This window comes from Artibeus jamaicensis, unplaced genomic scaffold (genome assembly GCF_021234435.1).
Source record: "Artibeus jamaicensis isolate MK-2021 breed Jamaican fruit bat unplaced genomic scaffold, CSHL_Jam_final contig_525, whole genome shotgun sequence".
Classification (NCBI taxonomy): domain Eukaryota; kingdom Metazoa; phylum Chordata; class Mammalia; order Chiroptera; family Phyllostomidae; genus Artibeus; species Artibeus jamaicensis.
Genome location: NW_026521874.1, coordinates 15,619,728 through 15,642,518, shown reverse-complemented (window position 1 = coordinate 15,642,518; position 22,791 = coordinate 15,619,728). Strand labels below are relative to the sequence as shown.

Below are 22,791 nucleotides of genomic sequence, written 5' to 3'. Positions count from 1 at the left end.
TCTCTCGAGAAAGAGGTTAAACAGACACGGCAGAGTCACACGCCTGATTCTAGGTGGACGACACAAGATTCACGGTGTGACTTACAGAACGTTTCTGAAGGTTTGAAATTTTCAGAATAAAAAGCTAGTCGGGTAAAAGGGGATATCACATCCCTTGACTCTTTATAAGTAAAAACACCAAATGCCCCGCCCAGCTTTCCAGGAGAGGTTTGTATCAAGTCAAGTCTCAGACTTTTCAGGAGAGCAATTCTAAAATTAAGACATTAGAGCTCAGTGCGAATGTTCTCAAAACCAAGCATTTTCTGGCCTCCCACCTATTTCTGATCAGCTTCCCAAATCACCTACATCCAGCCGGATCCTCTGGAGAGAGTGTCCCTGCACCACGGCCACCCCCTTGCAGAGGCAAAGAGCAGTCAGAATGTCTCAGGCCATTCCCTTGAGACCCAAGGGGCTCGACCTCCTTAGAACACAGGGCTCAGTTTTTTCCCAAGCTCTTCTGCGCCCGCAAAGCTGCGGGAGGACACGGGGCCCCACCTTCTAAGTCCTGCGCCCTCTGCTGACCCGCCTCACTCAGCCCAGGGCCTCCCAGGGGGACCCAGCCTCTGCTGTTACCTCTCCGTCGATGTACTTCTCAAGGCAGATGGCACAGTCGGACGTGGAGCTGCTGCTGAGCGTGTCCAGGGCCCCACAGCTCCCCTCCCGGCGCCCCTTGTTCTTGGAGTTGAACTTTCTGGTCTCCATCTTCTCCAGAGCCTGCACAGCCAGCCTGTTCATGGAATTCTGCGTGGCAGAATGTGGTCCGCATTAGAGTCTGGAGCACACTAAAATCGGTCTCTATCAGGCCAGAACAGACTTTTGGGAAGTCACTAAAAATTTGGACTGCCGCAGCACAGATGTGCCCTGAGTGTCCATGACATCAAACCGGGCTTTTCCCAAGTGGCAGGACCAGCAGGGGTCTACTTCAATTACTTGCCAACTCTGTCAGACTCTGCTCTATTCCAAGGGTCCCTCCTCCTTACCCTAAAGAAAGTCCTGAGGACAAATGGGAGTGTGTGCCCGAGGGCTCAGCACTGGGCAGCTCAGGTGCGCTGGACAAACATAGCCACTGTTTTACCGGTGATGGCCACTCAACCCTTCTGAGAACCTGGCGATTCTCCTCTCAACAGACTGCCTGCCAAGGTCCACCACCGCTCTCCCGAGACACCCCCCTGCTACCCACTTTAGAGTCCAGATTCCCGCTTATCCTCTCTTCACCCTCTACCCTCAAATCTCTGGAAGATGTGGATTTAGATTCAGGAGGTCTGTGGCGGGACCCGAGATTCTGCATGTCCACCAAGCTTCCAGGAGATACTGATGCTTCTGGTCCCCCGACCAAGGCTCCAGGGTTCCATATTACCATTTAAGCATTTTTTTTGAAAAACACCTGGCTGGCAACACCCCCAAGGTTCAGCCTTTGTAAGACTAGGCCTTTTAGAACAGAGAGGAAAGTCATAGTGCTATAAGCGTTTTTCTAGTTTTTCGTCATCTCTGCTGTTGCCAGGTCGCTGGACACAGCCCCGATTTTCACCAACGGCAAGGTGGCTGGCATTGGCGCTCACAGGCTGCTCTGAGGCATTACCTGACTGCGCCGCTGTTTCAGCTTGATTTTGACAAGGAGGATGAGGCAGACCAAGGAGACCACGACAAAGAAAGCCAGGAAAATCCCCATGTCGAAGTATTCCGTGGGTTGCTGGAACAGAACGGAGACACAATGAGTCACAGCTCACTTCAGCCCAGGGATCGGCACATGGGCTGTGTAGGCCAAGGTTCGGATAAGAATGGGGCGGCTGGGGTGCATGTCCCCTCATTTTCAGGAAACACCTGGGGTTCTGCCAATGTGCACACTTGGCGCTATTCAGGTGCAGGTAGCACCCTCCAGTGTGGCCCGGGGGAAGCCTGCGGCGGTCTCAGCCAGGTCTCCTAACAGCTGAGAGGGCTCAGTTCAGACATCCTTAGCTCCTGTGGAAAGTTTGCTATTACCAGTAGGAGCGGCCCTTCCAAATAAACACAAATATCACATTTTTGGGACAAAGGAATGAGTGTCATGTTTTGAGGGAACAGTGATTACTAACCATATAATTAACGGTTTACAACAACTCAGAAAATTGTACACTGCTTCCACAAATATCAGCTTCCACTATAATGAGTCATATTTACCAAAGTGTTCTTTTTTTCCTTTAAAAATAAGCCAGCATGTCGGTTCTTCTGCAAACTCCCTCTAGTTTTACTCCTTACCTTTCCCCCAGGGCTCACCACCTCCTAAGACCTTGAAGGCCCTTCATCTAGGTGGGCCATGCCTTCAGCCGAGAGGAACAGAGTTTTGCTAACCGATTGCTGTAGGGATGCACATGTTATCTGCACACAGAAGAATCATCCCAGATGTGACTATCCCAATGTTTATGAGGAGACACACCCTATATGGGGCACCTGTCCCAGGTTCCTTGAACCTTCTTCAGCTTGAGCTTTGGGCAGAGGACACCAGACAAGAGTTAATGGTCAGCAGTGTCCCTTCAACCCACGTAAGAGAAGCCTTAAATACCATTCATTAACCACCTAGAAATCATGAACTTCAGTCAAAAGCTAACTTTTCCAGAATCAAGTATCAGGAGGTTTTGACAATGCAATTGGCCCCACGAGAAGAAGGAAGTACTGGCTTTCTCCTCTGGTCTGGGGTCTCGTGGAAGGAGGAGACACGGGAAGCCCAGTGCTGGGTATTCCTTCGCTTCCATCTTCCTCTGTCAGGCTTTCAGAGAGACATGGGGCAGAAGAGGAAGAAGAGGTTTCCCAGAAGGAACACCAGGAAGAAGAGACCAGAGAGACCCTGGCCTGGATCATCTACTTCTGGTGAGACTTGTCAGATCCCTGCTAAAGGGATACGGGTGAGATCTCTCCCTGGCTTTCAGCCGTTTATCTGACCTGAACCCATAGGGACTTGGAGTGCCAATGGCATTTGGTCAGAAGGAAGACAGGAACCACAGCCCGAAGCCCAAAGGGAATAAAGGCTCAGGCAGCATCTGGGAAGGTGCGGGGCGCAGCTGGCTGGGCTGGGGGCTCACTCGAGGGGGGCGGTGCTGGATCCTGGCTCGAGCCACTTTCTGCTTGTTGACGATGTTCATCAGCTTGATGGCGTCTGCGCCCTTCACATACACCACTGGCCTCTTGAGTGGGTCTTCCGAGCCCTGGTTTAGCTAAAGGAGAAGAGATGCTCCTGGTTAAGAGATGTGCCTAATTTAAGAAGCAGGAGAGGAAAATGAAAGGCTGGAGGAAAAGAATACTAACTGCCCCTTTGGAAATCACCAAACTCCTCAAGCACCACGGACTGGGGGCTCCCAGAATGGCCAGGCTGAGGATGATTTTGCTTGTTTTAGGGTGGATGGGCAGACTGAAGGCCGGAAGGGTCTCTGGAAACGTCCCCCAAACCCCACCTTTCCTGGCTCTTAACCCCTCTCAATAGTCTTGACTTGGACTATGCTGCCCAAACGTGGACATCTAAGGCCACCAGACAAGTGCAAAGGCCCTGAGACATGGCCGGGACAAGCCCGGTTAACTAAAGGCAGTGCTTCTCTCAAGGAGAAAGCAGCGTCAGCATGGCTGGAGGCGTTTACCTGGTCGATAGCTTCTGGGTTTTCAGACACATCGAAGATGACTGCAGTGGCTCCCCGCTGCACTGCTCGCTTGGCCTGGCAGAATGAAAAAGGGCGGTTGGCACTCTGGACCTCCTACCTTTCCAAAGCTGGCCTTGGAAACCAGACCTATATTTGAATGTAGAATCTGACAGTTACCAACTTATATGGCTTTGGGCCAAGGTACTAATTTTCCTAAGCCCCGACTTTCCCATCTGTATAAAAAGGGCAATGCCACCTACACCTCAGGGCTCTCCTGAGAACCAGATGAGTTAGCATAGGTGAAGATAAATAACTGGGTGCTCAATTAACCTCTGTTTCTCTTCACAACCTAAACATTAAAAATAAACCACAAACCGACAACCTGCCCAGTCAGCATAAAGGTACTCGTTTCAGTATTTTCTGCTATGAACCCAGAACCACTGGCAACCAAAGCAAATGCCTTTGGTCCTTCTCTTGTGGTCCTTTTCTCTTCCCCCATCACCCGGCACTGCAGTGGGAGCAGCATACTGAACATTTCTGAAGGAATCTCAACATGGTCAATGTCAACAGCACACAGGCCGAGGACCACTGGAGGTGCTGTCAGAGGGGAGAGCTACGAGGAGTAACTGTAAATGGGGGTTTAGAGCGGTTGGCCGCCAAACCTGGCTGCACATCGAAAACCACTTGGGAAGTTTGTAAAGCAGATTTTCTGGCTCAAACCACAGAGACTGATTCAGCGGGGCTGGAGGAAGGCCCAGGAAACAGAGTTCTGAAAGTTTTCTGAGGGTTTCTGATGATTCAACCACTTGGGAAACTATTGATCGGAGAGATGAGATTAGACTGTTTTAGAAACAACTATGGTGATATTCTCTGGGGGAGGGGGGCCGAGGGCGGGGAAGGATTTCTTTCCATCCTGATAAACCTTCTAATGTTATGTCCAGCTAAGTGGACAATGGGGGAGAAGCTACAGAAGAAAGAAATATAAGATATAACCCTTACTTTTAGGGACCTGTATTCTTGTTAGGGAAGTAAGACAATCTCTACCATGAAGGGGAAACAACCAAAACCAAACCAAAACCTCCTACTAGGTGGGCAAATGATGGCTAGTGCTCAGAGGTTTGAGATGGTGTCTAGGACCAGGATGCACGAGAAAGAACATCACTTGAATTCTTTCCATAAGATCAAACATTCTGGGCCCTGGCTAGGTAGCTCAGCTACTTAGAGTATCTCGTTCTCAGGGCACACACAAGAATCAACTGACGAGTGCATAAATAAGTGGAAAAAGGAAATCGATGTTTCTTTCTCTCTCTTCTACTCCTTCCCTCCCCCCCTCTCTAAAATCAATAAATTAAAAAAGAAATCACGCTACATGGATGCAGTAAAAGAGACACTGAACTTAAGTGGGTGAGTGTATTACCAGACCAGTGACTTCCCTAGCCCACTAGAGGGCAGTCTTATCCCACAGATTTTACAAGCTCATTCCCTGTGTTTCATACCAAACAAGCAGGACAGTTGAAGTCCTGGGGACACTGCAAAGTCCTCTGTAACTTAAGCTCAGGCACCCAGCTGCCGTGCTGCAGAAGCTGTCCTAGTTCTGCTGGGGACTCTTGCTTGTTGATTTGCAAGTCAATGTATTTAAAATCTCTGCCGCTTGTATATTCCACCCCATTTCATCACCACCACACCGCCGTCAGGAGTGACCCTTAAGAAGCTATTCCTGGCTCTGCCACTGAAAAGCTGCCCACAGCGGGCAAGTCACAGAATTGTTTTCAGCTCCAGCCTCAGTGTCCCCACCTGTAAAAGGAGAGAGCCTATGTCACTGAGACCAGAGCCTCTTCCAATTCCAGTCTTGGAGACTCAACTGACTATCTATCCAGAGCCACGGGGACAGAGCTGGAGCTGCCCTATCACCGGCACAGTGGCGTCACTTTCCTCCCTAAAGCTCTTTAGGGGCAGACTCCTTTGCCTGAGGCTGACAGCCAGGGGACCCCGGAGTTAGAAGTAAATTAGGTGCTTGTGTCTTCCGCTTGAGTGGTGTCCCAATGCTTCACATTCTCCCAAGTTGCAGAAGTGCCTTGAAGAACAGCACAGAAAGGAGGTAATAAACAGGACCTCTCACTCCCTTATTTGGCTCTCATTCCACAGTCAAGCACATCAAACAGCACCTGGGGGGAATGTGCCTTCAGAAGCATCTTGATCCGAAGCGCCCAGCACCTCCTGCTTTGATGCTGGCGCACCTGGAAAGTCTGATGGCCTCGGGATGAAAGCCTGCAAGACGGGGAAATGCAATGCCTTCGGCCACGTGGCTTTCAGGTTTCCCTGCTCCACAAGAAGATGGAAGCTGCAGGGCTTTGGAGGTGAGGCCTGACCCATTCCAGGCAGGCACTTTTAAAAAGACATTTTTAACAAAATCTAGAAGCCTGGCCAGTATCCTGGTTTCTCCAGTGAAGACAGCAGGTGCGGAAATCCCATTTACGGCCTGACTTGAGAAACAACCAGGCGCACACACAGGATCCAAGCACAAATATTTAGTTTGAGAAAATGATAATTCTCACAGTTGACTTAACTTTAAATGTTACCTTTCACGTAAGCTGCTATTAAAATAAGGCTGCATTTCCTGCATGTACCAGAACTGAGCAGGATCCTACTAGGAACCTGCCTGGCTTAGGATTTAAAACAGGCCACAAATAATCGATACTTAGAAAAGGACACATTTATTATATTATTCCCAAAGCCAATTAAGAGATACAGAATGCCACTTGGTCACACCTTCCACCTTGCCGCAGGTTCTCAGTTTGACTGATGACACATATTCCTTAAGCTAATCTTTGTATCTTAGATTGTTCACTATTTCACCTACCTGAGCTTGGGCCAGACTATTTTAAAACCAATCTTAACCATAGCTGGGAGATTACCAGTCTTTTGCTTGCCAAAAACACTGTCTTCATGTCCAAATTTCTCAAGACAAGGCTATTTCAAAGAAAGAAGGGGAACAAGCAGCCTGGTGGATGCTGCTAGTTGAAGGGCACCGGTAAACCGGGCCACAGTTGCAGAGGGCAGTTACCTGTGGACCACGCCCAGAAGGGAATGGGAAGAAGAGCATGAGGAGGGGGTGAGCAGCAGAAAACAGGCGGAGTGTCTCAGCAGGTCCTCCCAGAAGGGGCCAAAGGCCTTGCCTTACTGACCCCTGTGTATGCTCTTCCCCTCCACCCCACCCACGCAGGTATTTTCACACCCTTCATCACCTGTTTTTTTTACCTCTCTGCTGCTTTGATCAGGCCAGGTCAGGTTGGCACCAGCCAGCAGGTGACCAGAAACCCAGCAGCAGAATGTGGATTAAAAGGCCCCAAGCTTCTTTATTTACCTTTCCAGGCCTGCAAGACCTGAGGCTAGACAATGCCCACAGCCACTGGGGCAAGTTTCAAAAGTGCAAACATCTGCACACTTACAGTTTTCAAAGTACACAATTTCAAGCCCTAGAAAACAGGGTCCTACTGTGGTTGGCACTTAACTGCAATGCAAGACTCCTATGGTTATTGAGTAACTGTTTATGCTAGATGAAAGAAAGCCTGCCCAGGACCATACATCCTCTCAGGCTATTGCTCCCTGAACGTGGATGAGGTTTTCCCCTAAGGAAGCCCTTCTCTCAGTATGGTTCTTCAATTTCCAGATGTGAAAGGGGCATTCCGATGAGCATATTCCTCTTCTTACCTTGTGGATGGGAAAACAGTCTAGACACTGCTTTAGTGTCACTGAACTTCGGGAATTCCGAAACGGAACGGACCTGGCGTGTCCTTGGCATACTCGCACTGGGTTCGGGGCTTGGTCCCACCCACGTCTGTCCCTGGAGGCCTTAGGCAGACTCCACTTTCCTCCTGTCGTTTATCTGTGTGTCAGGCACTGGATGTGGTGTCCCCAGTGCCCAACCTTTATTGTAAGAAAACTGACAAGACACAACCTTAACGGGAAATAACCTAAAAGGTGACTAAAAACATCTTTTGTCCCAAACTACTGACCATGGGATAAACAAGGAAGCTGGGGTGTTGGAGCCGATACGGAGACAGGTGTCTCCAGCCTCTTACAGGAAGTTCTGACATATGGGGATCCAAATAGATTTTTTTCCCTCTACTGAGTAAGAAGTATTTTGGTGGTGTTTTTTTTTGCACTTATCATAAGATGAAAAATTCTTTGTCAATATTTTTAAGGGATATATCTTCGATATATCCTTTCATATACTCTACTTGCTAATGTAGTTTTGAAACTTGAGCTATTCCAGATTTTTATTATAATTAATGCTACATTAAATAAATCTTGGTTTACACTTCCAAATTCCTTAGAATGGAGGTCCTGGGCCAAAGAATATGGAGATTTTTAAGAATCTTTTTTTAAAAATTTTATTTAGTTATTTTTCAAGTACAGTTTTTTGTCTATTTCTCCCATTCCAGCCCCCCCACCCCATGCTCCCCACCTCCCTCCCATTTTCTCCCCCCCAGTCCTCATCCCTGTGTCCTTCATACTTGTTCCTCCAAATCCCTCCCCTTTTTCCCCCTTAAATTCCCTTCCCTCTCCCCTCTGGTCACTGTCCCCATTTTTAAGAATCTTAATGTAGCCCTGGCTGTTACAGCTCAGCGGACTGAACACCAGCCTGAGAACCGAAGGGTTGCTGGTTCAATTCCCAGTCAGGGCACATGCCTGGGTTGCGGGCCAGGTCCCCAGTTGGGGGCGCATGAGAGGCAACCACATCTGGTTTCTCTCCCCCTTTCTCCCTCCCTTACCCTCTTTCTAAAAATAAATAAATAAAATCTTTGGAAAAAGAAGAATCTTAATGTAATCCACATAGGATTTTAACCCCCCTCCTTAAAAACCCGCACAACTCATGACCTGCAGTAATGACGAGATTCGATGGCACAGACAATACAAGATAAACCTATCAAGCGATTTAACTTCTGGGTAAACTGACCTGTTGGTAAGCTGGCCAGGAGAAGGAAGTCAGTTTGTTAGTAAGTGCGCATGATACTTCACACGCAGAGACACTCCAGAGTGAACTACGAGTTGATCATACCTATTTTACTGATTCTTCAAGGTCAAGTTCTTGTGCTAACCCGCCCATAAGACTAACAGGTGCTTCTCTTTAGTCAAAGCAGCTCGGATCCCTTCCTGAGCTCTAATGTCTCTAATGACCTCCCTTTATTGTTTACTACTTTTCTGATGCAATTTGCTCCCCAAATATGACCATTTTTAGAGCTTTTGCTGCTTCTAAGAAGTAGTATGTCTCTGATGTGAAAATTTTAGTACAGCAAGACCTTGAATAAAACTGTTCTGTTCAAGTGTTGATGAGATTCCTGGCTGGGGCCGTTGTCTGTGCGGAGTCTGCGTGTCCTCCCCGTTCTCTGTGAGTTTTCTCCGGAGACTCCAGTCTCCCTCTCTGTGCACCTGTCTCCCACAGATGTGCACGTCGGATGGGCGTGTCTGGTGTGCCCACAATGTCCCCACCTGAGTGAGTGCGTGTGCTCTGCAGGGGGTGATGTCCTGTCCAGGGAGTGCTCCCACCTTGCACCCTGAGCAGGCTCTGGCCACCTGCAAACCTGAACTGGAATACGTGGGTTAGAAAAGAATTCTCTTCGTGCTTTTATTCATCTTTCTTAAGTGTGTGTATAAATCACACTTATTTCGATGTTTAATATTAGAAGTGTTTTGGGTCCTTATTTAGAAGTTGGGTGGTGTTTTTACGACCAGAAACATGCCATAGGAACTTAACTCGTTCATATCAGTTAGCCTGTGGTCCAATGGACTGTTACCTGTTTTGCTTAAAGGTGCAGTTTCCAAGACCCTTCTAATGAAGTTAAGTGAGGACTTATTGTGATTCTGAAATTAAAGCAAAAAATAAGTCACCCGTTATTCCCTTATATCCCCTTATATCCCAGTTTTATAACAGAACAGTGTGGCTTATATCCTTCCATTAAAAAAAAAAACCCATTCATTAGCAGGAATAAAATACATTATGTATGTATATACTCACATATTAAAATGATACTTAACAAACAGCCACAAGAGGTCCTGCGGAGTCAAAGGGCACAGACCTCTTGCATGTGAATGCCTCACCCTGGTGCCAGGCTGGCCCGCCCTCAGGGTCTAAACTGAGCCAGGAGGCAGCTCTTACCGACCAGTCTGTGTGCCCCATAAAGCCTAACAAAGTGGACTGCCCTGGGATTCTCCGCACTCAGCCAAAGAGCACAGTGGGTGGGAGCAGGGTTTAGTTCCGTTTGCAGTGCCATTTATGAATTTATTTCACAGTAGTAATTAACCCGCTGCTGTGTGTGTAGGCCCTGGGGATACACGCAGCAGCGAGCAGCAGGGTGGCAGAGCTCTCTGTGGAGGTCAGGGGAGTCATGACGCATGGTCTGGGAGCTTAGTCCCACGGGCAGATGAGTAGGGATTGCGACCGTGGGATCACTTAGCTCATGTCTCTGTAGAAGCCGTCCCCAAGTATGATCAGGGACAACGGATTTTCTCGGCCAGTGTCCTCTGGGAAATGCTGAATGTTCTCGAGGGGTTAGCCCTGACATTTACTGAGCACATTGGTATGTTAAGAGGCTCTTTCAAGCCGGCACCCCCAACTTTTTTGGGCGAAGATGTTTTTTATAGCAACTCTCGTGGGAGACCTCTCGGGACCCAACGCCCTGTGGTGGGTGGCGCAGTAACGTAAGAGGAGTGCCCTCCCCCATCCACTCCCTCACTGCTAACTCGCAGGTAGAAAGAAGGCTGAGAGATGTGACAGGGATCTACGTTTTGATCTGGAAACCACCACGTGTAAAGGACACACACATTACGATTTGGGTGAGATGGTTATTGGTATGAAAACATTCGATTATACAGTTCAATCTGCCAAGTATTTAAGAGGGCCAACTGTGTGCCAGGCACCCCAAGAAAGACACAAGCCAGGGCCTCCTAGAGGCGTCTGTCACAGCGCAACCGCTGCTGTGCTGCAGGCGGAGATCTTGCTTGGCAATGAGCAGGGTGGGCGCGCTGAGAGCGCTCTTCCTTCTTATCCAACCGCGGGCTCACTTGCGGCCCTGCTCTGACACACGTCTATAACCATGTGACCCAATGTGGCAGAAGTCATGGTGCGGAGAATCCAAGATGGCACCAGGTTCCCAGTACTTGGCATCAGCATTTTGCTTCATCTTGGGTCCCTAAGTTCTTTCTGTGGCCATTCCCAGAGCACAGCACACTGTCCCAGACGTCTGTGGGTCATTTCTTGCTCAGGCTAATACGGATGCCTGGGGTCTTGCAGTGAGCCCACCCTTCACCCCATCCTTACCTTACAACCTGGGTTCCCTCCTCAGGAGTGTCCCTCCCCTACCTCCTGGGGGAGGGACTAAGTCAGACCGAAGCCCTTTTCCCTAACCTCTATACTCAACTGCTTACCACGTTTTGCTGATCCCATCTTCCAAATCCACCCATTTTCCCACCCCCGCTGCTGCCACCCTGTGGAGGACACCAAACTCTTCACTTGATCACAGCCACAGCCTCCCTCGGGGGGTTCCCCACTCTACCTCCCTACAGCCACAGAGGGACCCTTCTAAGTCACCGATCTGGCCAGTACCACTCTCCTAGAATGACTCTGCACTACCCTTAGAAGATGTAGGGACCCCCAACTGCCTCCCACAAACTCAGCACTCCAGCCCTCAGTCTAACCAGGCGGAGCTTCTGTGAGTTCTCTGACGGCCCGATGCTTCCCCTGGAGGAACACATGACCTCACCCACACCAACAGCGCTACCTCTTCTCCGACGGGCTCGGGTCCTGCTCCCTCAGTGGTGTTAAGGCCTGTGGCCCGGCCACTGCAGCTCTCATGACATCACGCTGTAATTGCTTAAAGCGCCTCCCTCACTGCAGGGCAGCCAATGTGTCAGATTTTTTTCCTGCTGAATCCCCAGAATCCAGCAAAGGGCCTGGCACAGGATAAATGGTCAAGAAATGTTTGTCGATTAAACTAAAAAGGATCAACTTTTGCCCTTGAGGTCAGCATCAAACACCCTGGGCCCTGGACTCTGAGCAGACTATTACTCCTGGCCACCTGGTCTCCTCAGAAAGACCATTCTTTACCAGATCTTCCTGGAAATCAAGACTGTCTATCCTTCAGATTCCCAGGATCTGCTTTCTTATTAACCAACGCAGGCCTTCTGATTGGTGGTTGGCTGTAATGTAGATAACACTGTCTCTGGGCAACTTTGGCCCCGGCCCCTGGAAGCAGCTCTCTCTGCCTGGTTGTAGATCCTTATCACGCCCCAGGCCTCCATGTGAGTGCATCTTTGATGTCAAACCTCTTAGAAAACAAGTCCATGCACTGGCGGTGTTTGTTCCTTCACTCTCAGGAGGAATGCAAGCCCCCTTGAGAACTCACACCAAAGGAGAGCCGCCAAAATGACCACCCTGGGCATACCCACGGGCATGAAGGAGACTTTTAGTTTCCATCCACCATCACTTAGGGGACCCAAAAGACTGATGGAGTCAAACCTGAATCCTGTGGAGAAAGATCGTCTGCACTGAATGAGCCCATCCTGGGAAAGTCTGTGGCCTGCCTTCACCTGGTGTGAAGATCTGAGCTTGGCTTTCTGAGTGAATGGGTGGCAGATTCCAAACTGCTGAACACAATGGTTTAGGGCAGTAAGGGACCCAAGCACAGGCTTCTGAGGCACATCCACCTGAGACCAGAGCCTTGTACACATCACTGCCAGAATGCAGGGCGCCAGGAACGAGCAGCCCCGCTTATGCTGCCACTGCTGCAAGAGCTGCCACCGCTGCAGGAGCTGCCCCTGTGGCCAGGGAGGGGCGAAGGACCGTGAACCCCGACAGAGACCAACCAACAGTCCCAGAGACTGGGCACGTCTGACGCCCATCAGTCTCTCTTGGCTGGTCCTACCCCAGTCCGGACGCTGGGGCCTCACTGGGGTCCTTCATGTCTCACCCTTTGGAGGCCATGCAGTGGATTTCAAACCCTTCCCTCCTCACTTTTTCCTTTCCCTCTCCCCCTGTGTTCTTCACTTAGTAGTGACCACCCAGGCACCAGGCTCTCCATCATTCTGGTCAGCTGCTGTTCCCTGAAGCATGAGTCACTGCATGTTAGGGGACACGTGTGCCAGGCACAGGGGCTTGTAAGGCCTGTCTCACCTAGCCCTTTTTCCTATAGCAACCTTTCATTCCATAGGAAATGAGGTCACACACCAAAGCACATGGGTAACGGGTGAGAAAACCCTAGTGCCCAGAAGGGGGCGGGTGTCTGAAGAAAGTGGGAGGGGAAGGACCCCAATACATACAAACCCCCCCAGGGAAACCACCGGCCTCTCTGAGGGCATTAGTAGGGAGGGGTAGGGAACGAGGGGGTATACACGGCTTAAAAGAATACCCTGGTTTCTTTTTCATAGACTATACAACATGTATGATATTACCAAACCAAACTTGTAGGGTGTTTTCTTCCTTTCATGGCTTGGAGCCTCTAATCCACAGCCCGAAGGAGACTGCAGAGGAACAGGGGTGTGTGTGGGGGGTTTGCTGGGCAGCCAGGCGGTTTCACTTTCGGGGGTGGGAGGGGAGGTGGGCGCGGGGTGAGGGTGGGTGGTGCAGCCCTGCCCGCTCCACCGACTCCTGGCTCCACGGCTTGGCTGCAGCCTGGCTTGACCTTCCAGGTTTCCCTGGCAGGAGATCAAAGCCGTGAAGCCACAAACACGACTCAGAACTCAGAGGCCTGTGGCCTCCCCCAGGCTCCCTCCTCCCCTTCCACCCTTCCAGCCAGGCTTCTCCACGCCCTCTCCCAAGGTCCTGCCCCCTCTGCTTCCCCACGCCCCCGCAGTCCCTTCCCCACCCAGTGGGGCGGTCTTTGGGGGGCGGCTCCCATCCGGCCTTCTCTGACCCCAACAGGCTGGCCGCACCCCTCCCACCAGGGGAAGGTATTTCTAGCCATAATTAAAGTCATTAAGCCTCAGAAGGCTCCGATCGGCTGCTGGTTCTGAGCTCCGGAACGAAGATGATGCATGTTAAGTCCTAGTTAAGATTATGCTGATCTATTTCGGAGACATGTAGCAGCGAGAATTCAGCGGTTAAGTTAGTGGTTAAGGCTGCCTAAGTTTAAATAATATCATTTATTCTCAAAATATGTAGCAGCCCCACTTAATTTTTCCTAATTAAAGGAACTGACAGAAGCGGCTGCAGTCCGAGGCCATGTCACAGCGCCATGACACAGGTTGGTACCCTTTTCACAATCAGAAAATACCTGGTGTCAAAAAGAAATGCATTTCCCTAGATCTTAATCTTAAACACAGACGTGTAGATCAGTTCCAAAAAACACAATGACCCTTTCTGTTTTAACACCTGACAAGGAGCACCAAAACCCCAGGAAGCCTGTCCACACCCTCCTTTCCATGGCTGCTGCTGGGTGCGGGGCGGGGGGGGGGGGTTATAGAGAAAGGCTGCAGTTGGGGTGTTTTTGTGAGACGTCTGCCCCTGGAAGAGAACCTTTGGGAAGAACTTGTTTGCTATCCTGAGTTGAGCCTCCAGAGTCCCACTTCAGGCCAAATCATATAAAGTCAGCAACTAGAAACTTCAAAAAGGACCACCCCCTTCTCTGCATATGGCAGCTAACACTTGTTTTATTACAAACAAGTGCTAATTAGGTGGCGGAATCAGGCTTAACCAGGAACAGTGCCTGCAAAATCTGAAGACCCTGGAGTAGCCTTCGTGGAGGACAGGCCCTCTCTAAGGGCTGAGGGATGAGCTCCCCGCTGCTGCAGCCACCAAGCAGGCAGACCTGGTTCTCAACCTTGGCCCACCGAGGAGGCAACTGGGGAGATTTAAAAATGACCCATGCCTGAGCCCCGTCCCAGAGATGATGATTTCATTTATGTGGAATGGAACCTCGGCAGCAATATGTTTCCAAGTTTCTCAGTTAGTTTTAAAACTTAGGTAGGGCTGAGAAGCACTGGGCCCCAAGCTGCACGAAGCCTCAGGCATGACGGTTAAATGCTAGTGCTGGGGGCCTCTCCTGATACAGCGGGCCGTGTCGGCCCAGAAGCTAACTAGCCAGCACTCCAGGCAACGCTTAGGATGAATGAGGCAAAGGACAATGTTAGCGGATTTTTGAATCAGCTGGTAAGCTGAAAGAAAATAATAGGATTATTTTGATCACATGATTTTATTTTTACTAAAGAGAAAGAGTACCCGGATGAAGACATTTTTGCATGCCCAAAGCAGGGCTTGGGACAAAACTGAGCAGATCATTAAATAAAACATACATATATTTTTATCTTACCCTTCTTTCTAGACAGATATAGCCTCATAAAGACCTGAAAGGTTAGGTTCCAAATGGGATTTCTCTAACTCCTCAGAGCTCCTCGATAGATCATGTCAGTTTGGAGAAAGCTGACTCCCCCCATTTCAAGGGGGACTTACACATGAGGACACCTCAGCCTCAAGGTCAAGGTCTGTCTACCATTCCTGGGATGAGGGGTATACTGCCAGGGCAGTCTGTCCTCACAAGGATGTCCTGGAGAAGTGGTCTGCAAGGTTCTAGAAGCCAGCACAGGGTCATCTTGGGGGAGTTTGGGGATCCCAGAAATGTTTTAAAATAAAAGGGGGCTTCCCCCCTTGAACTCTTCACCAGGTGGGACAGAATTTTTAGAAGCTGGGCCTCTCTGGCCTGGTCTCGGGCAGTATTGGCCCAACACATCAGACTCCAAGAGAGGAAAGCAAGGGAAGTACTTTTTATGTACTGGGCAAGCCAGTGGGTGCTTTTAAATGGTACTGAACTTGCACTGCATCTCTGCAGAATAGGTGGTGGTGATCCCACTGGACAGCTGGATGCTCAGAGGTTAGCTGGACACTCAGCTGGACACAGCCACAAAATAAGGAGGTGACATTTGACCTCAGTCTCTCTCCGTAATCCCAGGCTAGAGAAAACTCATGTTATTCTAGGGGTATCCAAAATCAAGCATGATGAAGATGTGTGCACATATAGAAGCATGAATGCTGAAACCCCAACTAGCCCATTAACAGCTTATGTAAGTATTGTATTTCCCAATCGTACAAGGAAACTCCAGATCACTCTATCCTAACCCATCTGGACTCTCTCATCTTTGAAAGTCCTTTTATAAATGTCATGCAGTTCCTAGAGTCAATATAAAGAGGGTTGGCGAGGTGGAAAGTTTTACTTTTGTCCAGGATTAGCTGGTTGAAAGCTCAGGGCTTTTTCGTCAGAGGCGATTTCATTCAAAGGAGATTTTTCCACTGCCATTTTAGCCAACACAAGCTCATGAACAGCACCACTTTCCCTCACATACTTGTAAAGATCAATCTAGATTTTTTCAAGACAGACCCCTACATAGTCTGTTGTATCGAGTCCTTGTATCTGTGACTTTGTATTAGCAGAATACAAATCTCTGCATAATACAACTGCTGTTAACAGCAACAGAACCAAATCAATCTCTTGGAGAACGGCAAGGCCGCCTTCACCTGCTATTCTTATCTGAGTGCAGTTTGATGATACCCAAACTAAGGTGACCTTGAGGAAGAAAACAGCTTGAAGGTGACCTGTGAATAGGGGGCCAACCCAGGTTCTTTTTTAGCACTGCCATGGGTGACAGGCAGCAGGAGGAGTTGTCACCTCACACTGCTCGGGCCGAAGTTCTGGCTCCACTTACTAGATCTTGTGACCAAGCAGATGTGATGACCTTCCTGTGCTTCCATTTGTTCGCCCGGACAATGGGATAACACTGACAGGAGGAATTCTCACAGTCGTTGGGAGATAGATGAGAAGATGCCCGGCACATGGTCAGAAGCATTTAGGCACAATCTCCCTCCTTTAGACATGGCACAGGCACTACGTGTGTGTCTCCTTTGGGCACCCGGCCCTTCGGTCAAGGACTGTCTGAGTACAGGACTCTTCTCCAGGCAGAAGAGCCGCGGCACCCTGTCTGATCCCTCCCACAGGCACAGTTCCCACAGGGCAATGGGCTCTCAGAGTCACAGTGATTCTGCCATCTGCACATCACACACACAGGGACATCAGGGTTAGGGCAAGAAATGATGCCATGGTACAAAACGGGAAGGCAGGTGGTCTGTGGCTGTCGGCCCAGCAGCATATGAGAACATCCTGGGGTGCTTTTTAAAAACATAGGGGCAGACCCCTCCCTGGAGACTGAGGGGCACTGGGATGGACGTGGATCTGGCTCCTGTAGGTTTGAAAGCTCTCCAGGCTGATTCCTAGGCACAGCCAAACTGGGTAACCACAAGACCAAGAGCCTAAGGAGGTCAGGGGAGAGAGGGCGGCAGGCAGTGTGCTTCCTAATCCCACTCATCAATCCCCTGTTCCTCCCCTCCCAGAATTGCCAGATTCCTTCAGAAGTTACAGTACTTTGTTTCTAGAAACCCATTTACACTGTGCTAACTCAGACTTAAGGAAAGCACTTGTTAAAAAGAAAAATATGCTTGAAGGCAGTAAATGATTGAGCTTCTTGTGATGTCTGGCTGTGGGAATGATAACCCCTTAACGAGAAGCCTGAGTCCCTTACAATCTTGGGATTTTGGGAACTTGGAGTCAGCCCCTAGCATGGCATCTGGAACCCAGCAGATAGCAGACGCTGCAGGGCACGGATGCTGAGAGGAGGAGCTGTGGGCACAAAGACCATGTCTATACAACATGGGGCAAGACATAGCAGAGGCTCCCTGGGCTAGGCCTTTGGCTGCAGTGATGTCTGGACTCCACGGGGGTCCCAGGACCTTGAACAGGGGACACAGCAATAGAATCTAAGTTCCAGAAATCTTCTGTGATAACAGGATGATAACAATTCCAAAAACTGAGAACCCAGCACTTTTTTTTTTTAATATTTTATTTATTTATTTTTCGAGAGGGGAAGGGAAGGAGAAAGAGTGGGAGAGAAACTTCAATGTATGGTTGCCTCTCATGCATCCCCTGCTGGGAACTGGCCTGCAACCCAGGCATGTGCCCTGACTGGGAATCGAACCGCGATACTCTGGTTCACAGGCCCGTGCTCAATCCACTGAGCTATGCCAGCCAGGGCAGAACCCAGCACTTTCAAGTTTAAGTCCCATTTTTCTTCACAAAACACTTGCTTTCAAACACACTGAGCTGAGTTAACCAAGCCACAGAACTTGGATGCCAACTGCCCGAATAATACCCACTTTTCTGTAGTAAGTCATGACAGCTTTTGCCATGAGGAGCAATTCCAGTGACAGGGACCAGGGGCATGGAGAGGGGATACAGGGTGTAGGAGGCTGTTAAACATAACATGAGTTAAACCCAGAAAAGTCATATTTTAGCATCTAATTCAAAGAACAAGCCCTAAATCCCACATCTACAGGCCAGCGAGTTGAAGGCCATGTTGAAACTGCACTCTTATTTTTTCCCAAAGGCATTCCAGTCCTGGTACTCAATAAACAGTCATGACAATGGTGGTGGTGATGATGGAAGGGGAAGGAAAAAAGGTGAACAGGCACCAAGCTGGCCTTCCTCAGGCCAAGAACAGTTGTGAGCTGGAGAGCAAGAAGTTTTGGGGCATCTCTACCAGGTGTCGGGGTTGCAGCAATAGTACTTCCTGCTCCTAGGTCCGCCATCCCATCCATGCTCCTCCATGTGGGATGCAAAGGAGTTGGGGGGAAGGGCAAGGTCTCATCTGTGCAGATGTGAGCAAGCTACTGATTTATATATATTTATTGATTCCAGAGAGAGAGAGAGAAACAGTGATGTGAGAGAAATATCAATCGGTTGCCTCCCGTATCACCCCTACCAGGGATTGAACTAGCGACCTAGGCATGTGCCCTGACCAGGAATTGAACCTGTTGACCTTTCAGTGCACAGGACTATGCTCCAACCAAGTGAGCCACACTGGCTGGGCTCAGTTGATTTAGAAAAACAGAGTTAGCCCAGCATGGAAAACAAATGGATCAAGAGCTCACCTACGTGAGACCACCTTGAAAGATGCTCAAAACAGGCCTAGAATAGATGAGCTTGAATGGGGGTGATGTGTGTTATGGGCTGGCGTGGTCAGGATGGGCTTCAAGGAGACCGAGCTGCCCAAATGAAGAGGAAGGGAAGACTGGCCAGGAGCTGGGCACATGAGGTGCTGCCTGAGGCGCTGCAGCCCCTTCAGACACACAGCAAGTACCAGAAGGGAAGAGGTCCGCACTTGGTTGCATGATGATTATGTATCATCAGTCCACTCAGAAGGCTCTACATACACTTACTACCGTATTTTATGCCATGCATAATGTGCACCCACGTTTTTGTGTGCATTATACACAGCGCACAAAATCATACCCATCATATAATGTAACCACCATACCCATGTATAATGCACAGCCTTATTTTCCCTCAAAAATTTGCGTAAAAGAAGTGCGCACTATACACTGCAAAATACGGTATCTATTGACTGGCCTTTCAGGGAGCAGTCAGCGTGCCCACAGGTTAATTTCTGGTACACGGCACCCAAGTAGCCCCTGCGGTTTACTGCCATTTTTGAGTCCCTGACTAAAATTGTATTTTCTCTGGATGGGATTCCCTAACCCTTAGACAAGGTTCAGCATGGCAGTTATGTGCTCCTAGGCACAGAGCTTAATTTTGACTGTCCCTCCCAGGATTTATTAACTTGGCACATACTTAGTGAACCTACCCTGCTGGTAGTCCTAAAAGACCTAGTTTCCCTTCTCAAGGAGCTCCAGTAGTCACACTAGGGACCCTGCGTGTGCAGCAAGAAATACTCCTCGGACAAAGTGAGACAGACAGACAGACAAAACAGAAAGACAGAGGGAGGAAGAAGGGCCTGTGCTGTGAGCCCACGTGTCTTCACTCCATGTCAGATTTCAGCTCTTCCCCGAGAGCGGCACACCTCAAGGGTACGCACGTGTTGCCTCTGAAGCCTCACTTGGCAAACATCTACTCCATATGGACACTCAGATCCAACAACAAATACACGGGCAATTATTATTTCAAGAAGACAGATTAATTTTAAAGAATAGTTTGATAGCCTTTAACCATGTGGAAAATTGAAAAAAAAAAAAAAAACCAAACAAACAACAAAACAAAAACCAGTCAATGACTTTAGAAGTCATTACAATGAAAGAGACTACAAGGGACTATGAACCACAGAAAGGTGGAGTTGGGCTGGATCACTTCCTTTGGTCAATAATAGGTTGATGACTGTGTCATTAAGAAAAGGACTTCTTGTTAAGGAACACCTTAATCCCAGGAAAAGGAAAGAGTAAAAAGGTTATATTAAGGGAATCAGGGATAATCTCTATCAATTACCCAGAGCTTTTCCTGTTGGGGAAGTCTCAAAAAGAACAGGAAAAGAGCTGGGTCACGATCCAGGTGCTTACCCTTTGTTTTATGATCCAGGAGTTTGGCAGCCTGGTTTGTGGGTAAGAGGAGAGAGCTAAAAACTACAGGTGCTATTTAACCCTCCCAAACCACACAGATAATTGTAGAATATGGCAATACTGGCTCAAGAGCACCCATCTATCACAAGGGCATGGGGGCCTGGCTGGCATGTTTTTGAGGCTAAACACGTCAAAATGCAGACCCTCCTAGTGGGTGGAACACACAGAAGGACTAGTGAGCCAAATGCAGAAGAGACTGAGCCTACTTCTCTTGGCCCCGAGAGCCAACATGGCCCACCTGAAGAGTCACTGCAGTCATCGTGCAGAGGGACAAAGGGGGCCACTTAAGCAACAGTGACCCTGACTATGGTCCATCTGAATGGTTAAGGGCCCTTTGGTCCTGGAATGGGATTAAAGAGCACCCAGTCCCATGTCCTAGCTTTGCAAAGGATGCAGTGACTTCCCGAGGTCAGGATGCTGGCAGCAGGGGCGGGCGTTCAACTCAGAGCAGACTGCATCCTGTCGACCCTGCCCCCCACTTTTACAGTCCGTTAGGTTTTGTTATGTCCAAGGTTTTCTTTTGGGGGGAAAGTCATTACTTAGGGGAATCCAATGTTAGTTTTCCATAAATAACTAGAAAGTATATTTGACCAGCACCTTTTAGTAAGAACATAAATGTTTTGTGTATTATTTTAAGCAGTCATTACTAAAATATTCCTATACTAAGACATTTGAAGTGGAACATTTAAGGGAAGGATTTTTAAGATGATTTGTGAACAGAACAAGATGACTGTAATGGTCTTGCTTAACTGAGGACACGCGTATGTTAACTTAGAGAGCTAAGGTGACTTAGCTGGAATCCTTAAAAGTGCAAATTAAAATAATTTCAAATGTACCAGTTGAGTTCACTATAAAAAACCCCTAAAGTGAGTACTTTTGAAACAGTAACAGAAGCCCCCTAGTTTCCCCTGTATACTGAGTTTGCTTCTATTGGGGTTAGGGCACAATCAAACTTCCGAAACACAGAGCTGACTGAAGCCAGAGTTCTTCACAGAGCACGCGACCCTTGCTGTTCTTTCTGCTGGTCGCACCAACACACACATAACCCTGTTCTCAGTAGATCACGAACGCGTGCCGCATTAAGATGTGATGGTGTGCAGGGGCCAACGAAGACGCAGAAATACCAGGTACCTCAGGGCCCCAGGCCCTACTTCAGTTTTCGCCGAGCGAAAAAGTGCCCCAGGATCTGGGTCTGACAGTCAAGAGGAGGCTGGGTTTGGGGGTCACGTTAACAGCTAACAGATGAAGTTACAGATTAACTCATCACTGGCATTAGTTGGTTAATGTACAATTTTGTAGGTAACTTCAATAGTGCTGGCCCAAGTTCAGAGTAAAAAAAAAAAAGCGTTCCCCTTTCAAAAGGAATAAACTACTGATACAACCAACATGGATGAATCTCAAAGTAATTATGTTGAGTTAAAGAAGCCAGATTAAAGACCAGATATTATATAATTTATTTATACAAAATTATCGAATTCAAACTACAGTAGGATAAAGCAGATAATGGTTGTCTGGGGATCGGCTAGGAACAAAGAAGAGGTGAGGGAAAGCTTCAAAGGCACTTGAGGAAAATTGTTTTTGAGTGATGGAAAGTTCATTATCTCAATGTGTGTGTATGTGTGTGTGCACGCGCATGCGTGTTGGTCAAGACTTACCAAACTGTACATTTTAAATATGTGCTGTTTATTGTTATCTATAATACAAAACAGCCCTGGCTGGTGTGGCTAAGTGGACTGAGCACCAGCCTGTGAACCAAAGGGACACTGGTTTGATTCCCAGTCAGGGCTCATGCCTGAGTTGTGGGTCAGGTCCCCTAGTAGCGGGTGTGCAAGAGGCAACCACACATTGATGACTCTCTCCCTCTTCTTCTCTCTCCCTTCCCCTCTCTCTAAAAACAAATAAATACAATCTTTAAAAAAACCCTTAAAACAGAGGTGGGAGGAGAATCCACAAATATTCTTCTCCAATTAACTCTCTTATTGCTTAAAAGCAACACTTTAAAAAAATATTTTATTTCTTTTTTTAATTTTTAGAGAGAGGGGCAGGGAAGGAGAAAGTGAGGGAGGGAAACATCAGTGTGTGGTTGCCTCTCACGTGCCCCCACTGGGGACCAGGCCCGCAACCCAGGCATGTGCCCTGACTGGGAATCGAACCGTGACCCTTTGGTTCGCAGCCTGCGCTCAATCCACTGAGCTACACCAGCCAGGGCTAAAAGTAACATTTTAATGACACAAATAACTATCATGTAAATGATGTTAATTTTAGTCAAAATAGGAAAATTCTAGCCCTGGCTGGTGCGCCTCAGTGGATTGAGCACTGGCCTATAAACCAAAAGGTCGGTGGTTCGATTCCCAGTCAGGGCACATGCCTGGGTTGTGGACCAGGTCCCCCATTTGGGGGTGTATGAGAGCAACCAGGCAATCGATGCACATATCTCGTGCACATTGATATTTCTCTCCCTTTCTTCTACCTGCCCATCTCTTTACAATAAATAAAATCTTAAAAAAAAAATATATATATATATATAGGAAAATTCTAAAGCTAGTTTTAAAAATGATCCAGGCTGAGCAAGATAATCCCTCTTTCTGACATCTAAAACTGCCTCAGTATTCCGACACAAACCCATTCTCTGAATCTGGGTAAACAGGAGGGTCGGACCAGCCACACACAGACTGCATGGACGCTGGGGAGCAAGCAGAT

General features: G+C 48.5%; 1 protein-coding gene across 3 annotated transcripts in view; it reads right to left on the bottom strand.

The window, feature by feature from the left end:
• Window positions 1-22,791, bottom strand: part of ZNRF3 (zinc and ring finger 3) — a 198,614-nt gene that overhangs the window by 8,268 nt on the left and 167,555 nt on the right. For all 3 annotated transcript variants that reach the window (XM_053669620.1, XM_053669621.1, XM_053669619.1), the window contains 4 exons: window positions 3,645-3,719; window positions 3,096-3,227; window positions 1,619-1,729; window positions 613-780 (listed from right to left, as the gene is read on the bottom strand). In XM_053669620.1, the coding sequence (XP_053525595.1) occupies window positions 613-780; window positions 1,619-1,729; window positions 3,096-3,227; window positions 3,645-3,719 (486 nt within the window). The remainder of the gene's footprint in view (window positions 1-612; window positions 781-1,618; window positions 1,730-3,095; window positions 3,228-3,644; window positions 3,720-22,791) is intronic.